The sequence below is a fragment of the Ictidomys tridecemlineatus genome, chromosome 5 (genome assembly GCF_052094955.1).
Source record: "Ictidomys tridecemlineatus isolate mIctTri1 chromosome 5, mIctTri1.hap1, whole genome shotgun sequence".
NCBI classification, from domain to species: domain Eukaryota; kingdom Metazoa; phylum Chordata; class Mammalia; order Rodentia; family Sciuridae; genus Ictidomys; species Ictidomys tridecemlineatus.
Window position 1 is genome coordinate 136,059,311 of NC_135481.1, and position 23,146 is coordinate 136,082,456.

The 23,146-nt window shown below is 41.6% G+C and overlaps 2 protein-coding genes and 1 long non-coding RNA gene across 5 annotated transcripts in view; 2 read left to right on the top strand and 1 right to left on the bottom strand.

Annotated features, from left to right (window-relative positions):
- Arpin (actin related protein 2/3 complex inhibitor) overlaps positions 1-12,148 on the top strand; it is a 17,846-nt gene extending 5,698 nt beyond the window's left edge. For both annotated transcript variants that reach the window (XM_078051172.1, XM_005320144.5), the window contains exons 2-6: positions 3,885-3,960; positions 6,141-6,273; positions 9,820-10,026; positions 10,434-10,597; positions 11,308-12,148. In XM_078051172.1, coding sequence (XP_077907298.1) covers positions 6,261-6,273; positions 9,820-10,026; positions 10,434-10,597; positions 11,308-11,316 — 393 coding nt within the window. In that variant the 5' untranslated portion in view covers positions 3,885-3,960; positions 6,141-6,260 and the 3' untranslated portion in view covers positions 11,317-12,148. The remainder of the gene's footprint in view (positions 1-3,884; positions 3,961-6,140; positions 6,274-9,819; positions 10,027-10,433; positions 10,598-11,307) is intronic.
- On the bottom strand, positions 11,701-16,326 carry LOC144378006 (uncharacterized). Its single transcript, XR_013439423.1, has 2 exons — positions 15,630-16,326; positions 11,701-12,324 (listed from the first exon to the last, which is right to left on the bottom strand). It is a non-coding gene; the product is annotated as an uncharacterized LOC144378006 (long non-coding RNA).
- The window catches only part of Ap3s2 (adaptor related protein complex 3 subunit sigma 2), a 51,557-nt gene continuing 44,650 nt past the window's right edge, over positions 16,240-23,146 (top strand). Inside the window, exons 1-3 of one of the 2 annotated variants that reach the window (XM_040276279.2) lie at positions 16,240-16,426; positions 19,892-19,983; positions 20,554-20,665. In XM_040276279.2, the coding sequence (XP_040132213.1) occupies positions 16,358-16,426; positions 19,892-19,983; positions 20,554-20,665 (273 nt within the window). In that variant the 5' untranslated portion in view covers positions 16,240-16,357. The remainder of the gene's footprint in view (positions 16,427-19,891; positions 19,984-20,553; positions 20,666-23,146) is intronic. The other variant, XM_005320143.5, reaches the window with a different exon arrangement.

A 23,146-nucleotide genomic window follows, 5' to 3' on the forward strand; every position in this document is an offset into this window, starting at 1 on the left:
GTTGTGGTCTATTTGATTCTTGAAATTGAGAAGGGTTTGTTTGATGTATGTAGATGCTCCATGGTTTGGGCATAAATATTTACGATTGTTATGTCTTGTTGATGTATGATTCCCTTAGACAGTCTGAAATGTCCTTCTTTATGCCTTCTGACTAACTTTGGCTTGAATTTCACTTTATCTGATATGAGGATGGAACCCCCTGTTTGGTTATGCAGTCCATATGAATGATATGTTTTTTCCCAACTTTTTACCATCAACGGTCTGTGGATGTCTTTTCCTAGAGGATGAGTCTCTTGAAGATAGAATATTGTTGGTTCTTTTGTAAAATTCTAATCTTCTAGTCCATGTCTTTTGATTGATGAACTTAAGCCATTAACACTCAGGGATATTATTGAGATATGATTTGTATTCCTGGTCATTTTGGTTTATTTTTGGTTTTTAACTTGTCTTAGTTTTTCCTCTGACTGACTTTTCTTTTAGTGTAGTTCCTCCCTTTGCTGGTTTTCATTTTTTTTCCTCATTTCATCCTGATGCAATATTTTGCTGAGAATATTCTATAGTGCAGTCTTTCTAGTTGTGAATTCTTTTAACTTTTGTTCATCATGAAAGGTTTTTCTTTCATCTTCAAATCTGAAGCTTAGCTTTGCTGGCTCTACAATTCTTGGTTGACATCCATTTTCTTTCAGAGCTTGATAAATATTATTCCAGGACCTCCAGGTGTTTAGAGTATGGGCTGAGAAATTAGATGAGATCCAAATTTGTTTCCCCTTATATGTAATTTGACATTTTTTTCTTACAGCCTTTAAAAGTCTATCCTCTTTCTGTCTGTTATTCATTCTCATTATAGTGTGCCTCGGTGTGGGTCTGCTGTAATTTTGTACCTATGGGGTCCCAAAAGCCTCTTATAGATGATTTTCTATTTCATTCTTATATCACATCATTGAAAAGATTGTGCATTCCTTTGGTTTGTATCTTCACAACTTTGTCTATCCCAATAAATCTTAAATTTGGTCTTTTTATGTTATCCCATAATTCTTGGATGTTCTGTTCATGGTTTCTTATTATCTCCTCTGTATAGTCAACTTTATTTTCAAAAGAAATATTTTGTATTCATTAACTAAGGTTCTGTTTTCAAGAGGTCTAGTCTATTGGGATACTTTCCATTGAATATTTTTTTTTAAAGAGAGTGTGAGAGAGGAGAGAGAGAGAGAGAGAGAGAGAATTTTTTTAATATTTATTTTTTAGTTTTCGGCGGACACAACATCTTTGTTTGTATGTGGTGCTGAGGATCGAACCTGGGCCACATGCATGCCAGGCGAGCGCTCTACCGCTTGAGCCACATCCCCAGCCCTTTCCACTGAATTTTTAATTTGGTTTATTGTTTCCTTCATTTTGAGGATTTCTGCTTGATTCCTTTTTATTATCTCTGCCTCTTTATTGAAGTGATCTTTCACTTTCTGTACTTTCTCTCTAATACCATCTATACCTTATTTTGAAGATCATCCTAACTATGCACCTTCTAAACTCCTACTCTGACATTTCTTATACTGTGTTATCTATGGATTCTATTGTTGGAACATCTTGGTTTGTTTGAGATGGTTTTTCCCCTTGTTTTTTCATGTTGTTTTTCATGTTTCATGTTGTCTTACCATCTAATTGTATGGATCTGAAGCAGTACAGTTTCTACCCTGCAATCGTAGAGTGTCTATGAAGGTTTCCAGTACCTTACCTTTAAGGAGGACACCAATATTAACAGCACCCATACAAGCAATATACAGCTTTACACCAAATAGCTCCTATTAAGGCATCTATAGTTTTGTTGCAATAAACAAAAATGAGGCGTTTAATTATTATCTACAGTATAAACAGTAAGTTTGCTTAAAGGGTTTACTGTTTCAATTGATGGACAAAGAGGAACAGAAGTAGTGTAGGATGTGATATTTATGAGGGAGATGGAGAGAAGATAGAGGTAAAAATTTATAGTAAGAGCGAAGGAGGAATTAATAGAAGTTGGCTGTTAGCATGAGAGAAGTGAGAAAGAGAATCAGGGGAGGCAAATAACTGAGAGGAAATATATGTAGATTTTTTTAAATGTAAAAATATAGAATACACATGTAATGTACTATTCAGACGTCCCATTCCTCAATAAATTGATGCATGAAAAATGTTTGGTTTTAAAGATGGTAGAGATGTGAGACAGAGAGGGCCAAAAAAGAAAAAAAAAAAAAAAAAAGAGAACAGGAAAGTCTCAATGGAATATTGAACAATCATTTCCATTCATGTTCCAACGTTTCTTAGCTTCCCTTCTCTGCCATAGTTATGGTTGTCAAAGTTGATGGTAGCTCCATTCTGGTGGATGCTGGACTGGTTGGCTGGGTGAGCCGATAGCACCCTCTTCCAGTCTTCGCACCCATTGTAGCTGTCCCCTTCTGTCCCCTTGCACTTCAGGACTCACTGAGGTCGAGAGTGCCTGGTTCTCTCTAGTTTCTCCAACCTGTGCTTCCCCCAGATCCTGCCCCCAGTATCCAGCTTTCCACAGGCTTGCCAAGCCCAGTCTGGGCCACACAGACCCAGCCACAATCTAAGGCATCTGGGCTTCACATTCCCCAGGCTCTGCCTTGCTGCAGTCCCAAGATTTCAATGCTGTTTTAACTTGCAGAGGGGACCACCAGGGATGCACTCATACAAAGGAGCAACCCTGTAAAAAGGCATCCAAATGGTGGCCACTAGCACATGCAGCAGGGAGCCCTCAGGTGCAATAGACCTGAAGGTACACTGAGAATAAATCTCCAGGTCCTGGCCCATATCCCCAGACTGGCCAGTGTTCCCTGAGATGGCAGCATAAACCTGCACGTCCCTAGGCCCTGGACTTCCAGGCCCTGGCCTGTGTCTGCAGATGGTGGGGGCTGCTTGTAACCAAACCTGCGGGTACTCTGACAGTGGACTTCCAGGCAGCATTGGGCAGTGGCAATCCACAGGCTAATGGCTGGTGGTCTGCGGGGAAATGCAGGCAATCCCAGTGTGTGGCAAAGGCATGGGGGTGGCAAAGGGTGGTGGATTGGTGGGCAGCAACTCTCATAGAAACAGTATTTCCTCTGCTTGTATCCCAAATCACGGTGAGATGAGGAATGCAGCTTCCCTCTAGTCCACCATCTTAGATCTCCTCTCTTTTATTCTTTTTTTTCTTTAGTTGTAGATGGATACAATAACTTTATTTATTTTCATGTGTTGCTGTGGATGGAACCTAGTGCCTCACACATGCTAGGTGACCACTCTACCACTGAGCCCCAACCCCAGACCTCTCTTTTATTCTTTATATAGAAATTTACAATAGTTTTTGGTATATGTGGCAAATTTAATTTCTTCCCTATTGTGATACAATTCTAAGACATTGATATGTATGTAAACATGTTAGACACAGACCACATTGAATTAAAACTTAAGAAACCAAAACTTTTTAAATGTTTGTTTATACCAAAACAATCCTGAACAACAAAATACTTTCGTGTACACAATCTCATGCCATCATCAAAGGAGCAGTGTGAGGTAACCATTTTTTTCCCTGTTTTGTACATAAGAAGACTAATAAGATAATACCTCCCTAATGCAGGGAGGTATTATCTTATTAGTAGCTTGGTCTTAGGGCAGGCTGACATGGTTCCTTCTATACTTTGGACCATGTCCCACCTTTTGGAAGCTTTATAGGGATGGAGGTTCCCATATGGGAAGTGCAGAGGGGCTGCTCTCTGCCAGGCAAATAGGAGATCTGGTGGGATTTGGTTCTGTCACAATGCAGACTCTGGCATGGGCCACTGAACTTGAGTCATCACTATTTCCTGAGGACTGAAAAAACCAATCACCCCTTCTTTCATTCTCATCCCCAGGGGGAATGGCGTCCTGCTGGAGGGAGAACTGGTGGATGTATCTCGGCATAGCATCTTAGATGCCCATGGCAAAAAGGTAAGGATGTGTCCTTGGTGGCCCTCACAGGGTCACCCTTACCCTCTGAAACATCTCAGTCCTTTCCCATGAGGTATCTTCTTATTGCTGGGCTCTGACTTGGGATCTAGTCCCTTTAATGATGGACTCACAGAACAGGTGGAGAGATCAGGTGGGACCAGTGAGTAGAAAGAGGGCAGGTAGGGCTGTGCTGAGTAGCAGACAGGGGGTGTACCTGGTTCTTGCTAGAAAAGCCTGGGTCACAGCTGAGAAAACAGACCAGACCTTCCACCCAATCTAACGAGAATGTAAAGTCTGTGTTGCTGCCTGGACCTTCAGTTCCCATACAAATGCTCCTTTGACCTTAGTCTTCTCAGCTTCCTGGCATCATGCTCCTTATTACCACTCCATCTCAGGTGTCCATGGACACACCTGGCATTCACCATCCTATACTAGCCTGTGTCTCTTCTGAGCACTAGTTCTGCATTTCTTTTTCTCTTTCTTTTTTTTTTTTTTTGTTACTGGGGATTGAACCCAGGGATACTATACCACTGAGTTACATCCCTAACTCTTTATATATTTTATTTTGAGACAAGGTCTCTATAAGTTGCTGAGGCTGGCCTTGAACTTTCGATCTTTCTGCCTCAACCTCCCGAGTTGCTTGGATTACAGGCAAGTGCCACAGAGCCTTGCTCCTCCCCTCTTTGAAACAGCCCCACACAGATGTGCTAATCACCTTATCTTGGTCTGTAAAACTCAGCTCCTCAAAATGCCCCCTGTGTGATCAGAGGCCTGGTACCTACATGGAGCCTGTTTCTCTCATACATCCCACAGAAAAGCCTCAGCTCACTACTATTTTCATGCCCAGAGAGGCTTTGCCAGCACTCTCACCTCTTTACTGTGCATTGAGCAGGCCAGATCCCCAAGCCAGCCTGCCCAGGAGAGCCTGACGTACCCCCACACTGGTGTGGGACTTGTCTGCCTTGGCTGTGCTCACACAGGCAGGGTATTTGCCCAGCCCCTCTCCAAATTTGCCTCTTCCAAGTTCCTCATTCCTGATGATAGTGTAATAGCCTTTCCAGTCACAGGCCTGAAAACCCCTACTGTTGCCTCCTCCCTGCTCCCCAGGTAAGCAGTGCCACCTCCTGCTGGGCTCTTATGTAACCATTTTTTCCCCTCCCCTTTTTTCTCCTTTCTATGTCTTCCCTCCTCTGATGGGTCCTCAGCTGGTTCTGACAAAACCTTACACCTGCCTTCCTGCCTTCTGGTTGCCCCCAAAGCTCATCCCTGGCCTGCTGCCAAATTGTTTCCAGAAAGACATCTCTGAGGGTCTTACTGCTGCCCCTGAATCTTTCAGGATTCCTTCTTGTCTACTAAATAAAGTTCAAGCTCCAAATGCCAGCTCAAGGCCTGTCTCAAATCAACCCCACTTATCTTCCCCAGCCTGAGCTCCCAGGAGCCTCCCAGTGTCCTGTGTTGCTCAAACATGCACTTGGGCCTCTTGACCTTTACTTTGTGTACCTGTCCCAGACTTTTAATATTCTTACTACACCCTTGTTCCTACCATCGCAGATTTCTTCACCTTTCGAGACTTGCCTTTCCTTCTTTCTCCCAGGAGGTGGTCTCTGTTTCTACAGCTTAGGGGGACAATTCTTCCACCTGTTTTGTTTAGAATAGTTGGCAAATAGCATTGATAGGGTACTTCCTGCTTTGCACTGTGCTTCCTTCTCCAGGATGTCACTGAGCTCATACAACACTCCTGAAAGGGGATATCACTCTGTTACCAAGTGATAGGAGAAACAGAGGCTCAGGAGGCTGAGAATCCTTTGCTGCAGGCACTACATCTGTTGACAGGGGCCGAGTGACTGTCCTTCCTTAGGACTCCCCTTCAGTGCCCTTTTCACAGTACTCTTGCTTTTTGATATTTGGTATCCCTCTTGCTTAAGTTACAGTTTCCTGCATATATTTTCAGCCTTTGGCTGTTTGGAAGCCCTGGGGTCAGACCCTAGCCTTCCCTGTCATGGATGTCTGGTAGGGTGCAGCTTGTGGCAGGTGCTCTAGTGAACACAGGAATGAATAAATATTTGAGTGCGACGCCAGCGTAGAGGGTGAGGACAGCCCGAGCTGCTCCCAGAGCCCAGAGTGTGTGTGTTGGTGGGAAGTGGAGCAGCCCTCCTCACTTTGTCTCTCCCTGGCCCCAGGAACGCTACTACGTGCTATACATTCGGCCCAGTTGTATCCACTGCCGTAAATTTGACTCCAAGGGAAATGAAATCGAGCCCAACTTCAGCGCGACCAGGAAGGTGAACACAGGCTTCCTCATGTCATCCTACAGTAGGTATCCTCAGCTCTTCCTCCCTCAGGGCCCTCTAACAGTGTGGCTGGTCTGTCTTCTGAGCCTCTGGGCCCCTCTAAAGTGGCATCTTAGCATGCTTGGCCTTGACTTAAGATGTCTGATCCGAGGTTCCCTGATGGACTCATTCCTTCGCCATACTTGCTCAGAAGATTCCCATTGCCCCATCTCTGTCCCAGGGGCCAGGCTGGCCTTCCCAACTCTTGCCATTTCTGCAGCATGGCAAAACTGTCCACAAACTTGGCTGTGGACTGTTACTATCTTTGCACAGAGATCCAGAGACCCAGCCAAGCCCCCGGGAGCTTGTTTTTCTGCTAGAATCCCCATTTGGTTCTTGGGCCCTGTCTCTCTGACCATTTGTGCTGATACAACCATGTTTTAGACTGGGCAATTTATAAATGACAGAGATTTATTATGCACAATACTGGAGATTGGGAAATCCAAGATCAAGATTCTAGCAGATTCAGCGTCTGGCGAGGGCTTCTCTCTGCCTCAAGGATGGTGCCTTCCTGCTAAGTCCTCACAAGGCAGAAAGGCAAAGTAGCTCCCGCCACCTTGTTTATTTACTTACTTATTTGGGTACTGAGGATTGAACCCAGGGATGCTTAATCATTAAGCTATCTCTCCAACCCTTTTTAATTTTTATTTTAAGACAGAGTCTCACTAAGTTGCTGAGGCTGACCTTGAATTTATGATCCTCCTTCTTCAGCCTCCCAAATTGCTGAGATTACAGGCATGTGCCACCATGCTAGGCTCCCTCCATCTCGTTTATAAGGATGTCAATCTCATTCATAAGTGCTTAATCACCTCCAAAAGGCCCAACTTCTTAATACTCTCACATTGGTGACTTAGTCAGCTTTTTCACTACTGTGGCTAAAAGAACTGACAAGAATAATTTTAAGGAGGAAAAGTTTATTTGGGGACTCACAGTTTCATGGTCTCAGTCCATAGGAAGCCGGCTCCATTCCACAGGGCTCAAAGTGAGGTAGAACATCATGGCAGAATAGTGTAGTGGAGGAAAGCAGTTCATATGATGATCAGGAAGCAGAGAGAGATAAGAAATATAAACCCCTCAAAACAGGCCCCCAGTGCTCACCTCCTCTAGCTGCATCTTACCCACCTTCACCCCAGTGCTCACCTCCTCTAGCCGCATCTTACCCACCTTCAGTTGTCAGTCAGTTAATTCCCATCAGGGGATTAACTCACTGATTGGATTGAGGCTCTCATAACCCAGTCATTTCTCCTCTGAACCTTCTTGCATTGTCTCACACATGAGCTTTTGGGGACACCTCACATCCAAACCATAACAGTGATCAACATATGAATTTCAAAGAGGCACATTAAGACCTTAGTAGGTACTTCATGATTTTCTTCCATTTCCCAATTTTGACTGCAAAAGGTATCTCATTGCTCTCTGCTGCTGGGTAAGAAGGTTTTGAGATTGAGTGGGAATCTCTCATTCTGTTCATTCATGTTTTCAGTTGCTCATTAATTCTCTGAATATTTTGTGAGCATCCCACGTGCTGAGACTCCAGGGATGAACAGGATTCCATTTTGTACTCAAGATAATCTCAGTTGGTAGAGGAGATGGACGGGTGGATGATTGGAAGCTGGGAGGGTTTTGAGCCCCAGATAGTCATAGTCAGGCACGCATTGGACGAGGGACCAGCAGCACTGATTCCTGATAGCTAACAGGAATTAGCTGGGTGCTAGAGCTTGGAAAGATGTTTCAGAGAGAAGACAGTGCATCAAAAGATAGGGATTGATCTGGTGACAAGAAGTTGTGCAGGCTAGGTAACAAAAGGGGCATGGGCACGAAGGGGCTGAACTTAAATGGAAGCTGCTGGGGAGCCCTTTAGTGAGTGATATTACGTAGCTAAGTGATGTGATTAAATTTGTTTTTATTTTATTTATTTATTTATTTATTTGCAGCACTAGGGATTGGACCCAGAAGGCACTCTACCCCTGAGTTATCTCCCTAGTGCTTTTATTTTTTATTTTGAGACAAGGTCTTGCTAAGTTGTTGAGACTGGCCTCAAACTTGTGATCCTCCGGCCTCTGCCTCCCAAGTTGCTGGGATTACAGTTGTGTGCCACTATGCCTGCTAGATTTGGTTTTAAATGCTCTGGGATAGCGAATCAACTGGAAACCAGAGAAGCCTATTCAGAGGCTGTTAGGGTAAGCTGGGATGGAGATAAGAGGACCAGATTGAAGGATATGTCATTGGGGAGTGAGAGACTGGACCAATTCCATATGGAGCTGGACAGTGGCCTCAGGGTTAGACTGGATAATGAAGGGAGAAAGTGGAAGGAGTCAGGGATGTTTCCAGAAGTTGGACTTGGGTGCCAGGCTTGGGGGAATGTAGGAGTGAGGGGAACAGGTTTTGGGGGAAGAGCACTGTTTGGCTCACACTAGGTTAGAGTTGTCAGTAGCACTTCTATTGGAGACTTGGAGAAATGGAGACTTGGAGAATCCCATAAGGATCAGGAAACAGAACCACTGGAGAAGTCTGAAGGAAATGGGGAAGGTGTTATGTCTCTGAAGGAAAGCAGGAGTGGGGAGATAGCAGGGTAGGCAGGTAATGTCCAGGGAATGAGAAGATGGGAAGAGTGTCAGAGGGTTAACAGTGAAGAGCTACCCCAGGACTCTGATGGGGGTGGGCAGGGTCTGGGGCAGTGGCTGTCAAAACTAGAATGCAAGAAGAAGTTGAGGAAAGATCAGGGAGCATAGAATGAGAGACCAGCCCTGGAGGAATGAGGATTTCTGGGACCCAGATGGAGGGACAGGATCTGGGCAGGAAGGAGAATGTCTTATCCTTTGAGATAGAAGGAAAAGAGGAGAGTGGTCTTGTAGTCAGAGGCAAATTGACAAGGTATTTGGTGTCAGGTAAGCAAGAGATACCATCTGATGATTTCTGTTAATCTTGAAAAGTAGGTGAGATGGTTTATTTGGGAGTTGTTGGTCAGGGGAAAGGATAGAGGAGAATGGAACATTTTGAGTGTCCTCCGCGTAAGGAAGGATTTCTGGGGGAGTCCCAGGGGTGATCTTGACTGCTGGCCAAGGCTATGGTGCCATGAATGGGTCCTGTTGGGTAGGCATCATTTTTATCCCTATTTTTCAGTGTCAGAAGTTGAGTTATTTGTCCAGATTTGCTCCAGGCAGCCCAGCTCCAAAGTCCAGCTTGTAGCTCCTCTGATGAATACTACCAGAACGGTACTAAGAGCCCTACCCCGCAGGTGGTTGTGAGCATGTAAAACACTCAGCCAGCTGGGCCTGGTGGCACATGCCTGTAATCCTAGCTGCTAACAAAGATTCTAAGGAGTATCTCAAGTTCAAGACCAGCCTGGGAAACTCAGCAAAATTCTGCTTCAAAATAAAAAAATGAAAAGGACTAGGGATGTAGCTCAGTGGTAGAACATCCTTGGGCTCAATTCTTAGTTCTACAAAAACACTCAGCCATCACCTAAAAGGCCCTCTGTTAGTCCTTGCTATTCACCCTAATAACCTGCTGTTCTGTGTGCCTGCAGAAGTGGAAGCCAAAGGAGACAGCGACAGGCTCACAACGGAGGAGCTAAAGGGGCTGGTCAATAAGATGGAGCTGCTGGCACTGACAGAGAGCCTCACCCCCGACCAGACAGTGGCGTTCTGGATGCCCGAATCAGAGATGGAGGCGATGGAACTTGAGCTGGGGGCCGGGGTACGGCTGAAAACTCGGGGTGATGGCCCCTTTATAGGTGAGCAGTATGCCCTCACTCTAACCTGATAGCCTCTTGTGGGCTCTGGGGGCCTTTATTGTCTCTTCTGAGGCTCTCCACCCTTCCTGCTTAGAATTATGGTTGCATACCAGGTCTAGCCTTCCCTGGGGACCTAACCAACCTCTTGAGATTTATTCCTCAGTTCCTAGACAAGTGCCCTGGGTCATTAACCTGGATACCCTATGGTGCCACCCAATCCTCAGGTTCCTGTGACTGACCCCTGCTATCTAGTGATTTGTGGGGTCCATCCATGGCTTCACTGACCACATCTAGACCTTGGAGAGAACAGTGACTTAACCGAGGTCTAGGGGACCCCACCAGAATGGCCCAGCCCTCACTGTTCTACCACAGAGAGATAGGACATTCAACTTCTTCTCTTCTTTCAGATTCATTAGCCAAATTGGAGGCTGGAACAGTGACCAAGTGTAATTTTGCTGGTGACCGAAAGACAGGGGCATCCTGGACAGACAACATCATGGCCCAGAAGTCTTCAGATGGGGCTGCAGTGGAGATCCGAGAGCAGGGAGATGGGGCAGAGGACGAGGAGTGGGTAAGACAAGGAGGCGGCTTTGGTGTGCTTGTTATCTCTTGGCTGGAATTTTGTACATACTGATTGTGGTTGGGGCTCAGATGAGGAGATAGCAGGATAAATTGTACCCCCTAATTTTTATGGAGTTCTGCAAAATTCCCCAGAGTGTATAAACATCAGGGAGATTCCTTTAAGGAGAACTTTCTTGTTGGAAAGGAAGCCTCTGAGCCGCTGAATGCATGTTTTTTTCTCCTTGGTCTGGGCTCCCTGCCTGATGTGGCCAGAAAATGGCTGACTTGGTCCTTTCTAGTGTTTTTTATACTGAAGGTCAGCCTTCTAGTTGATCCTCAGCTGATTGAAAGCCAATTTTCTAAGTACATTTCACCTGAAGATTTGAATTGATGTAAAAAGACCCCAGATAGAACAGTTAGCAAAGAAGTTAAAGAAAACTGGTATCCTCCTCTCATGATGAAGATGAATTTAGCCAAAGAAAGCCAGAGCAGGTAGTGTGGAAGGTCTGGACCCGCTTCTGTCTTAATAAAGCCAGTAGACAAATAGTGGAGTGGCCAGGCTGGCTCTGGGGTCAGCTCTAATGATGTGAGGACAAGGCATGTGGCCAAGGGTCCTATGGGCATTGTGCAATTGAACCCTTGTTTGATGACTTACAGAAAACTTTTATGAAATATGCTCTGTTCACCTCTATTTACTTTACCCCCTTTGGATTGCTCCAGGATGACTGAGATTCATGAAGCACGGATGCCTCTGGGGCCACCTGCATCTTCTATGGCACCGTGGACAATTTCCTTCAGCGACCTCCATGTTGAAGCTGGAGACCAGTCTTCCAAGCCTTACCCAGTTCTTCCTGCAGCTGCTTTTAGAGCATGCTGAAATCAAATCCAAAACCACGATGTGGATGGAGGGACCCTAAACTGTGGCTTAAATGCAAGTCCAACCTTCTAGATAATTTCATGACACTTCCTGCCCTAGTGACCACCTTGTTTTGGAGGCAGGTAGTGGGCAAGTACCCCAGGGCAGTTTGGGAGGAACTGGACTTGGTCTTGGTACTTCATGGGGGATTCTTCTCCTGTCTAAAGGCAGAGGACTTCTGAGGAGAAATTAGTGGGCTCTTTTCTCCAATCTGTTTCCTGCTTCTTTCCACCTGGCCTCCTTCCCAGCACTCTGCTGTAGCCCCTTCTCCCCTGCTTCCAGCCTCCTTCTCCCCCATTTCCTCCAATCTCACACCTAAGGTGCCAGTCCTTCATTGCTCCTCTAACTCCATGTTCCCTTGGGGTTTCCTGACTTCCCTGGCTGCTGCCATAGGGGTAGCTGTTCTCAGGGAGGCCAACAGCCTTCACAAGTGTGGCTGATTGGTCCTTTGCTTTCAGACTTGCTCTGCCAGGCCACATATTTTTTTGTTTTTGTGGTGCTGGGGATCAAAGTCAGGGCCTCAAGCATATGAGGCAAGCACTCTCTGCCACTGAGCTACATCCCCAGCCCTGAACTACATTTTTGATACCCTTTTTTGTACTTTGAGAATGTTTTCACAAATGAATAAATTTTCTTCTACACTGACTGGATTCCTGCTTGGTGTTAATGGTCTTGAAGCTGAGCAATGTTCCTAGAAGAAAGCCATTGGTCTTGGGTCATGAACCTTGCCCTGGAAGTGTTCTGTGACAGTTTGTGACACCCAGATGTGATGAGATCCGAAGTGGAATCTGCATGTCCATGGCATATGAATCCTTCTTGACCTGGGGAAAAGAGGGTGGTGGGAAATTAGCATTTATTGAGTCTCTCCGATGTTTCAAACAGTGTTGGGTGCTTCCCATCATCATTACAGCCACTCACTATTGTGTTCTTCCTGGTGCTAGTACTTGTGCTAAGTACTTCCAATAGTTTGCCTAACTGTCACAATCCCATGAGGTACACATGATTATTGTCCCCATTATTTCATTTGAGACTGAAGGTCTAAGGCTCCATGGATACTATCTGAGAGAGGAATTTAAACCCAGGCAGTCAGGTTTCAAAGACCATATTAACTACTGGACTATTTTGTTTCCACATGCACATTACACAGGAGAAAATGGGGCTCAGAGAGGTTAAGAACTTGCGAGCGAAAAAAAATGGCAGAGTGGGATTCAAATCCAGAGCTGTCAAAGGTGAAGCTTACATGCCTTCCACTGTGCTCTGTTTCCTGACCTATAGAAGAGTTTTGGATATAGGGGCCAGAGGATGTAGTAGCCACCTCACTGGTGGCCTATATCTGAATGGAGCTGGTTTATAGGCAACTCAAGTTGGGCCCTCAGCCTTGGAGGTGGTCAGGAAGGTGATTGAGCAGGAGGTGAACTGGGACATTGACTGAGGGTAGAAACACCCAGTGCAGGTACCCTGCTATCCAAAGCACTGTGGTTGATGGTAAACTCACAAGCAGGCCACCACTGCAAACAAGGAGGCCTTTTGTGTCAGGTTTCAAAGACCGTATTAACTACTGGAAGTCCTGAAGTAACAATCAGGATTCAGGGTCTTGGAGGGGACTGAGGAAGGGAAAGACCATTTTTGCCAGAGCTCAGAGGGTGGGAGGTATATTTGAACTAAGACTCTTGAGATGGAGATCAGGTATGGTCTCATCTTCAGGTGTTTCAAAGCTCATTTGGCTGCAGAGAGACTGGCAGTAATAAGTTCATAGGAGACCCTCACAATTGTCTAGGTGTGAGGCTGACAATTTGGGGTCTATAGCACTAATTGGGTGGGCAGAAGAAAATGGTTCCAGGGGCACTCAGGGGCAGAATCAGTAGGACATGGGAAGAGGATGGGCCCAAGAATGATATCCAGTGTCCGGGTAAATTGTATTGTGATACGAAGGTTCTGCAGAAGCCCAGCCTGTGTCTAGGGGGTGTAGGGGAGGAGGAAAAACCAAAAGGGTTGAGGGTTCCAGGCTCAGAGGGTAGGGAAACTGAGGCAAAATCCTCTTCCCCAAAACTAGGGCAGGAGAATGAAAGCTGCTATGCCTCAGCAACTGTGTGGGGACCCTGGGTTCATCCTAGCACCCTGGGGGTAAAAAAAAAAACAAAACCCAGAATTTCATTCATTCATGTTTATAAATTTTTTTTAGTATTTTGTTTTTTAATATGTCTACACATAAAATCTGATATTACTTTTCCCATTAATGTTACATAATCACTTTTCATACTGCTACATAGTCTTTATAACCATCACTTATAACATTGACGACTGTTGAATAGTTCTATCATGGTCTAATTTTGGGGTATTTAAGTCTATTTAGCCAACAAAAAATGTTTATTCAACAAAAAATGTTGAAAAGGCTATGCCCTCAACCCTCTTCTCCCCCGCCACACTCTTGGTTTGTTTTTTTGTTTGTTTTTTAGAACAGATTCCCAAGAGTCACATTACTGGGAATCTCAGAATCTTTTGTAAAATTCTTGTTATTTTGCCAAATTGCTTCCCCAAAGGGTTGTTCTAAACTGTAATTTCACTAGCAATGTAGGAGAGAACCATTTTCATGCTTTTTTTTTTTTTGCCAGAATTGGATAAAAAAAAAATTTTTTTAAATGATATTTGATAAGGTGAAAATACACTTTAATATATTTTAATTTGTCCTTTTCCCCATTTAAGTGAGCTTAAGTATTTTTTTTATCTCCTGTATCTATTTCCTCTTTTGTTACTCAGTTTCTTTACTCATTTATCTACTGTATTTTAAATATGATCATTTGCCATATTTTAACAACTATTTTTCCACTTTCAAAATTTCCCTCTTCGTGCAAAATTATAATCTTTATATACATACAGTTGTTGATATTTTGTCATTTTTTAAAAAATTGTTTCTAAGCTAATACAGTCTCTTTTCAGATATTAGATATTCAGTGGCCAGGCATTATGGTGCAAGCCTGTAATCCTAGCTATTCAGGAGGTATTCCAAGTTCCAGGCCAGCCTGTCTTAAAATAAAACAATAATAATAATAAAAAAAAACATTGGGGATGTCTTAAAATAAAGCAATAATAATAATAAAAAAAAGCTCAGTGGTAAAGTGTACCTGGGTTCAACACTAGTATATACCCAAACTGAAAGTGAGGAAACTGCTTATTTTCAAATTGCTAATCGGTTACCTTAACAGTATTTACAAAATTTCTTAACAATGTCAAATTACAATTTTTTGTTTACAATTTGTTTTTATCATTGATTAAAATTATATTATGCTTAAATTATCTATTATATTTCAATAAGTCTCCCTTTAATTACAAGTTAAACCATTCTAGTAGGATTTAGTAGTTGGTAGAACTTGTTCCTCTTAATTTTGTTTTAGAGTTTTCTTGGATATTCTTTCTCAACACTTAAAACATTTTGTTAAGTTTCAATGGAATTACCTTCAGGATTTTTATTTATTAAAAAAAAAACTCTTGACTACAAAAGTAATATATATTTATTAGAAAAAAATCCATAATCCGACACCCAAAGATGTTTTAAAATCACTTATCTAGTACTCAATTATGTTCCAAATACTCTCTTACAAATACTAACAAATATTAATTCCTTTTGTGTCTGGAGTGAGTAGAATCATTTCCCAGTATTCCAGGTAAGGAAACTTGATATTATGCCTGTTCTACAAATGAGAACACTTACCCAAGGTGCCAGAGCCATAATTTGAATCAGGACAGTATGGTTCCAGGGCCTGCGCTGAACAAAAAACCCTGCTGACGCTGCCATTCCACCAGATACAATTATTATTCATATTTTAGTGTATTTACTTTGTCTTGTGCAAAGTGAATTGTCCTGTACATATTCTGTGTAATCTTTTCACTTAATAAATCATGAACATTTTCCTGTATCATAAATCATTCATAAAAACCATTTAGAATTTCTCATGCATGTAGAACAATGCATTTAACCAACTTCTCATTTTGGAATAGCTTGTCTCCCATTTTCCCCTGTAATAACACTGCTGACACGTAACCTTCTCAAGTCTAAATCTTTTCACACATCCACATTTTATTATAAATTCTGGAACTGGAATATAATGCATAAAGTCTTTTGACTCACATCAAATGAAATGGTTCCCCTGTTTGTAGCAGAATAGATATACAGTCACCCGTAGTGTAAGGACATGCTCCATCTCATCCATATTAGGTCATTAAAAGAGAAAACAAGAACATTATCAATTTGTGAACTCCGGTACCTTTTACACAGAATTGCATTAAAGAGCCCGTAATTCCAACATACACCATCTACCGGTGGAGAAGCAGCCTATTTGCACCATGCGACATTTATATAAATCACTGCAGCATTGTCTGTAATACTGAAAAATAAAAATGAACCGAAGAATGGCTAAACTCAGCGGCTCTCCAATCCGAGAGCGCTCTGTGAGCGTTATGGAGAGGGCAGGAATGCGTGTTTGGTGCAGATGGTGAGAAAGGCAAGGTTCCACTGTCTCTTCTCCACCGCAGGAGCGGCAGCTTCAGGATCAGCTTTCCGAAGTGCTCTGCTGTGCGCCGGGATTCTGGAGTCTGCTGGGGGTGCACAGATCCAGAATCCGGTTCCGGTCAGGTTCTGACTGGCCAACTGATGCGGGCCAGGAAGACGCCGGTCCTAGACGCCCACACTTGCCCTCCCCAGAGAGGCGGGACCCTTGGATAGCCGGGCTCCTGGGCGCTGGAGCTGAGTTTCCGGGAGCGGCTCTTAGCAAGGCACCAGCCGGAAGTGCCTGTGTTGTGACGGAAGGAGGCGCTTTCGGGTAGCAGCAGATTCCGAGGGAAGCGTCCCTGGCAAAGATGATTCAGGCGATTCTGGTTTTCAACAACCACGGGAAGCCTCGGCTGGTTCGCTTCTACCAGCGTTTCGTGAGTGCCGCCCGGTTCGCCACGCCCCTTCTGAACGCCCCCTAGGCTCCTAGCCTTCACCCCGCACTGCCTGCTGACCCCATCGGGCTACTGCACTGTGCACGACCCTCATGCTACTTAGCCTCTTTCCCTGAACTGGGGGGTGTCAGGCCTTTGGTTTCCAGTCCCGCTGCCCCCGCTCTTTTCTGAACGCTTTCTAGACTCCATATTTTCTGTGTTATTTTCTGACATTTGCGTCTCGGCACCAGGTATAAGAGACGGTGGGGAGTGTGTCTCATTGAGAACTTAAATGGTTTAAGTCACTTTCTTTAATCTTTTTGGTTGTTGACCAAAGATTCTCGAGGAAATAGACATTCGGCTTCTTACAGTTTTTGTTTTTCAGGGGATCTGAAAAAATTCTTTCTTGGAATTTTTTTCCCCCCCCGGTGGTAGCTGGGGCTGCCTAGGGACTACTACCTTTTACTCAGTAGGATTGAAGAAAATCACTTTGAAAATGGAAAAATGATGAGGAATTATACATGCTGCCACGTGAAGGCTCAATAAGCATTTCCTTTGAATTTTCCAAAAAAATATTCCTCTGGAAAAACAGAAATATCGTTATTTGCGGTCCTGACCCTCAACATTTTATTTCTTCGCGGCCAGGTTTCAAAATTGTTATATAACGGGGAGACTGAAACCCAAAACTTACATTCAGGCCTTAGCTCCACCTTTTCTATTCTTGTGTCTATTGGCAAGTTAGTAAACCTATTTCAGACTTTTATTTTCTCTTTTGTCAAATAGAAATGAAAAATAATTTTTTTTAAACAAAATTTTAAAAGCTAGGTTACATTTTATTGAGTAGATTACATTGAGGTAAAAAAAAAATTATGAGCATCCAGTATAACTTTTCAATTTATATTTGAGAGAAGCGTGTGTGTGTGTGTGTATGTGTGTGTTAGAGAGGTAAGTCACCATAACATACAGTTCACCTATTTAAAGTGTACAATAACATCCTTCACAGTCAAGTTTAGAACATTTTTATCATCTCTCCCACCAAAGCAATTCCTATCCATTAACAGTGATTCCCTATTTCTCTTTCAACACTCCCAGCCCTAGGCAACCTTTTACCTACTTTTTGTCTCTCTTAATTTGCCCATTCTGGACATTGCATATAAATGGATCCATAACAATGTATAGTCTTTCATTTAGTAAAATGTTCTCAGTGTTCTATGTTGTAGCAGGCATGTATCAGTGTTTCATTCCTTTTTATTATCATAATGTTCCATTTTGTATGGATAATTGTATGGATAATATCATATTTTGTCCATCAGTTGATGTTTCTACTCTTTGCTCTTGTGAATGATGCTGCTTCAACATTCACGAATAAGTTTTTGCATGGACATATATTTTCATTCCTCTTGGCTACACAGCTACAAGTAGAATTGCTGGATCATGTGGTAACTCTGTAGTGTATTTTTTCAGAAACTGCCAAACAGTTTTACAAGTGGCAGAACCATTTTACATTTCCATAAACAGTGTATTAGGATTCCTTTTTTCTCCACATCCTCACAAAAACCTGTTGTTTGCCTTTTTAAGTAAAGTCATTTTAGTGGGTATAAAGAGATTTTCATTTCTATTTCCATAATGACTAATGATGTTGAGCATCTTTTCTAGTGCTTATTGGCCATTTCTATATCTCTGGATATCATAGGATTTTTATAAGAACTCATGAGTTAATGAGTGAAAGTCCCTTGAAAACTGCAGAGTCCTAAAAAGATATGAGGGGTTGTTAAAAATAACTGAAGCATGGAGGCAATTGGTAGTTTGCCTTTTTGATGAACTAGAAATTAGTTGGTCTCATTCTTTCATACCACCTTCTCACTGCTGCCACTTTCCCCTAGAGTCAGATGAAAGGCTTTAGTTTAAAAGATGTTTTTGTCAGTTTCAAAAAATGCTGATGTTTGGCATGTTTTGTATTTCTGAGCACACAGAGTTAATCTTTTACAACATCCTAGCATCTGTGAGCTTTGTGTGTTCTTTAGGTAGAAACCAGGATAATAGTGATTGATTTACTCTAATTAGCAGTGACCAGTGACTAGCAAGTTTGTATTAGTCTATTCAATAAATACTGAGCCACTCTATACCCACACTGAGTCAAAGTAATTTCCTCATAATGACATTTTCCCTGTTTTCTTTTTCTACTGAATAACTTTTTAAAATTTACTTGATCATATTATCTGACTCTTGGGCAGGTTCAATCTGAAGATTTTTTTTCTTTTTATTTAAAAATTAAAAAAAAAAAAAAAAAGCTTTGCTACTTACTCATAGTCCCAATTCAGCAGCATTGACATCACCTGGGAGCTTGTTAGAATTGCAGTCTCAGCACCTAACCTAAACCTTGTAAATCAGAATCTACATCTATACAGTAGTCCTAGCTGATTGCTTGCACATTAGTAGATTTGAGAACTTGGGACTAGAGCTTTTCATTACTTTCTGTCTTATTGACCGGCTTCTCCCTCCTATTATCCTTTTTTATGTTACCATACTAGTAATATTGTGAAACACATATGTAGAAGTGGAAGTAAAATGTGAGTTATCAAGTGTGTAGTAATTGAATGGTAAGTGCAAAAAAATTATTTTTAGCTCTGTTCAACTGTTCTAAATTCTCAACTGTGCAAAGAACTTTTTCTGTCTTTTTCAATAACTTTGTTGATAACAACATTTTTTCTTTCTTTCTTTCTTTTTTTTTTTTTCCTTAGCAGTACTGGGAATTGAACCCAGTAGCACTCTTACCACTGAGCTACACCTCAAGCCCATTTAAAACTTTTATTTTGAGACAGGATTTTGCTGAGTTGCCTAGGCTGGCCTTAGACTTGTAATTCTCCTGCCAGCCTCCCAAGTGCCTGGGATTACAGGCATTCACTGCTTTACCCCACTGGTAACATCGATTTTATATGTAGTACCTGTGTAACCACTACAAACGAGGGCAAATTTAGTTTTTTAAAACATGTAAATGATTATATCTTGATCTTCATGGAGTGCTAGAAGCATCGAGGTTTGTTATTTACTTGTCATAGATGTTTTCCAGTTGAAGACAAACTTTAGGATCAGGACTTTGGTTATTCTTTGTATGAGTTTTTATTTTTATTTATAAAGCTGTGCTGGGATCAGACTTAAGGCTCTTTATATTGCTAAGCAAGCATTTTACCACTGAGCTATGTCTGCAGCCCTGCAGCTTACTTATAAAATAGTTAGTGACCAAGATACCTAGTATATATACCTGGTCTTAATTCCTATAGCAAATTCTGTTTTTCTATAGTCACTGTTTTTTCACTACCTGTTGTTTTTATCTTTTTGGGAAACTAGTACTAAATGTTGTTCCCAATTTTGAAGCACTTGTTTTCCCTGGCCATCCTCAATGATGGGATGTAGTTTTTAAAATTTGTCCTCTGATTTACCTTGTTATTGTTATTATTTTGTCCATAGCCAGAAGAAATTCAACAGCAGATTGTTCGAGAGACTTTCCATCTAGTCCTCAAGCGGGATGACAACATCTGTAACTTCTTGGAGGGTGGAAGGTAAACTGTCAGCTTCACTTTTCTCTCCATATCACCACTTTTGGGTGGCCTTCATCATTATTGTTCTTCTGTCATACTCTAGTATGTGTGTACTTGATGCAACTTGAACATGATTTACTCAAGAGCCCAGTTCTGTTTGTGAAGCAGTTGCATTATTGTGCTTCATGTATTACACAGGTAGATATTTGGTGCCTAGGAGGACTGGCAGGAAAAAAGGTGAGTTAAGGTGGCTTTAGGTATCTCTACCAAACTTGGTTGCCATTTACATGGTAGAAAGGGTCTGCTTTTAGCATTTAGCTTTCCCTTTTTGATTGGGCCCTTTCTCATTCCTTGGCAGAGTTTAAAATAAAGACGTTTACTGGCTGGGGATGTGGCTCAAGTGGTAGCGCGCTCACCTGGCATGCATGCGGCCTGGGTTCAATCCTCAGCACCATATATAAACAAAGATGTTGTGTCCGCTGAAAACTAAAAAAATAAATATTAAAAAATTCTCCCCCCCCTCACTCTCTCTTTAAAAAAAAAAATAAATAAATAAAATAAAGACGTTTAAATGTTTCCCATCTTCCACAGTTTGATTGGTGGCGCTGACTACAAATTGATTTACCGGCACTATGCTACCCTCTACTTTGTATTTTGTGTGGATTCATCAGAGAGTGAACTTGGGATCTTGGACCTCATTCAGGTATGTGTAGTCAGCTAATGATGCAGCAGTTTTTCAGAGATTGCAGGTATTTTTTGAAAAATCCAATCTGTAGTTCCTTTTGTCATTCTCCTTATTGATAGTGGTAAAAGTTGCTGGATGTCCACTAGATGGTGCTATGGGAAAGCTCAGTAGCAACCCTAAAAGAAAGCTTTGGGTTTTATTTGTTTCTACCCAGCCTTTATACTGCACTTGGTCTTCATGTTTTAAATTTTCTTTCATCTATCAAACTAACATGCCTCCCCCTTTTTTTTTCTCTTGATACTGGCGTTTGAATCCAGGGATGCTTACATCCTTAGCCTTTTTAATTTTGTGACATAGAGTCTTGCCAAGTTGCTGAGGCTGGCCTTGAACTTGGGATCTTCCTACCACAACCTCCTGAGTTGCTGGGGTTATAGGTGTGCACCCCCATGCCCAGCTAACATTTATGCTTTTTATTTTCACCTACAGTGGTAGCCTAACGCAAGAAACTTGACACTTTAGTCTATGGAGTCTTGACTAAGTAAAAATCATTTTTGTTGCGCTTTTTGAAAATTAGAAATTACTTGAAGATTGGTTTCATTGCCTTCTTAGAAACTGAAACATGGGGTGGGGGGTGTAGCCTATGATAGGTAATATGTGCAATATCCTGGATTCCATCCCTAGCACCAAAGAAAGGAAAAAAGAGAGAAGTGTAGTTTTATAATTTAATGGACATTTGTTAAGTAGTTAGTGTGTGTTGGATTTAGGATGATCAAATCAGTCAGGTGTAAATAGAAACTAAGAGGTTTAGCCTTTGAAAAAACAGTAAAAATCAATAAATAATTGACTTAATTGATAATTTATAATAAGGAATCTGAAAATCAGAATGATAAAACATTATTTTTAGAGGCTGACACATAATTATGTCATTAATATATTTGAAATAGCTGACACACAAAAATAAATGCCCAAATGAGGTCAATACAAAGGTACCTGGAATAATTCTATATTAGGATGAAATAAGAAATGTTTAAAAAAAAAAAAAAAAGAAGAAGAAAGAACTGACTCTAGAGGTTTTTAAACCTAGAACAGCAACAAACCCATACTACTTTTATGGAGTAAATTGTTTATCATTCAGAAACCTTATTATAAAAGGAAAATGTTTTCAAATATTGCATATTGGTATTGGTACAAAATTAGTTAAAAAAAAAAAAAAAAACAAACTTAAGCCAAATATTGAGCCAAGGGGTTGTAAGTCTTGGTTTCTCATCCTTCAACAAATCATTTAAGCTTTATTGGCTTTGAGTGTTTTTGTTTGCATTTTGACTGTTCTGTGTGTGTAGGTTTTTCTGATTTACAAAAATACCAGATACTCTTTTCTAACCCTAAAATTCTTTCTCTATCAGGAATATTAGAAGAATTATAGATTGAGCAGCCCGATCCAAAACCTAAAATCTGAAATGCTCCACAATCCACAATTTTTGAGCACAAGTAGAAAATTTATACTTGATCTCATATGATGCATCACAGTCTAAATGCAGGTCTGCTAAAAGTATTATATAGTTACTTCAGTGGTACATGTATGAGGTATATATGAAATGCAAATGAATTTTGTCTAGACTTGGGTCCCATTCCCAAGATATCTCAGTATGTTTATGCAAACATTCTTTTTTTTTAAAGTCCTACTTCTGTAGGACTTTTTTTTTTAATATTTATTTTTTTAGGTGTAGATGGATACAACACAATGCCATTATTTTTATGTGGTGCTGAGGATCGAACCCGGGTTCCGGCCTTGCTAGGCGAGCGTTCTACTGCTGAGCCACAATCCCAGCCCCGCAAACATCCTTAAATCTGAAAAAATTCTAAAATTTGAAGCACTTCTGGATCTGGGCATTTTATATAATGATTACCCAACCTGTATTGATGGTCAAAATTATATTTATCCTAGCTAGGTGTGGTGCCACATGCCTGTAATCCCAGAGGCTCAGAAGGCTGAGGCAGGAAAAGTTCCAAACCAGCCTCAGCCACTTATTGAGGCCCTAAGCAACTTTGTGAGACCCTGTCTCAAAATTAAAAGGGTATGTGACTTAGTGGTCGAGCATTCCTGGGTTCAATCTCTGGTAACAACAAAATTATATTTATCCTAAGAATACAAAGCAATTTAATAAAGAAAAATTCTTAAAGAGACTATTAGAGAAGCTAATATACATGTGTCAGGAGATGCTGAGAAGTGATTATACAGATTATATTCCTAAGACATATTCTAAAATTGGAATAAGAAGCATTTTTATTTGATTAAAAAGTATATATGTATTTAATTGGTATAAACTTTATTTTTTTAAGAAATAATACGTTTATATGTTTCAGAATTCCAAAGGTACATATAAGTATACAGTGAAAAATATCCTCCTTCCCCTCTCTCCCAGTAACCTGGTTTACTTTATAAATGCAACCAATTTTAGTTTAAAACTAAGAGCCAGAGCCTGTGTTATATCAGGAAAC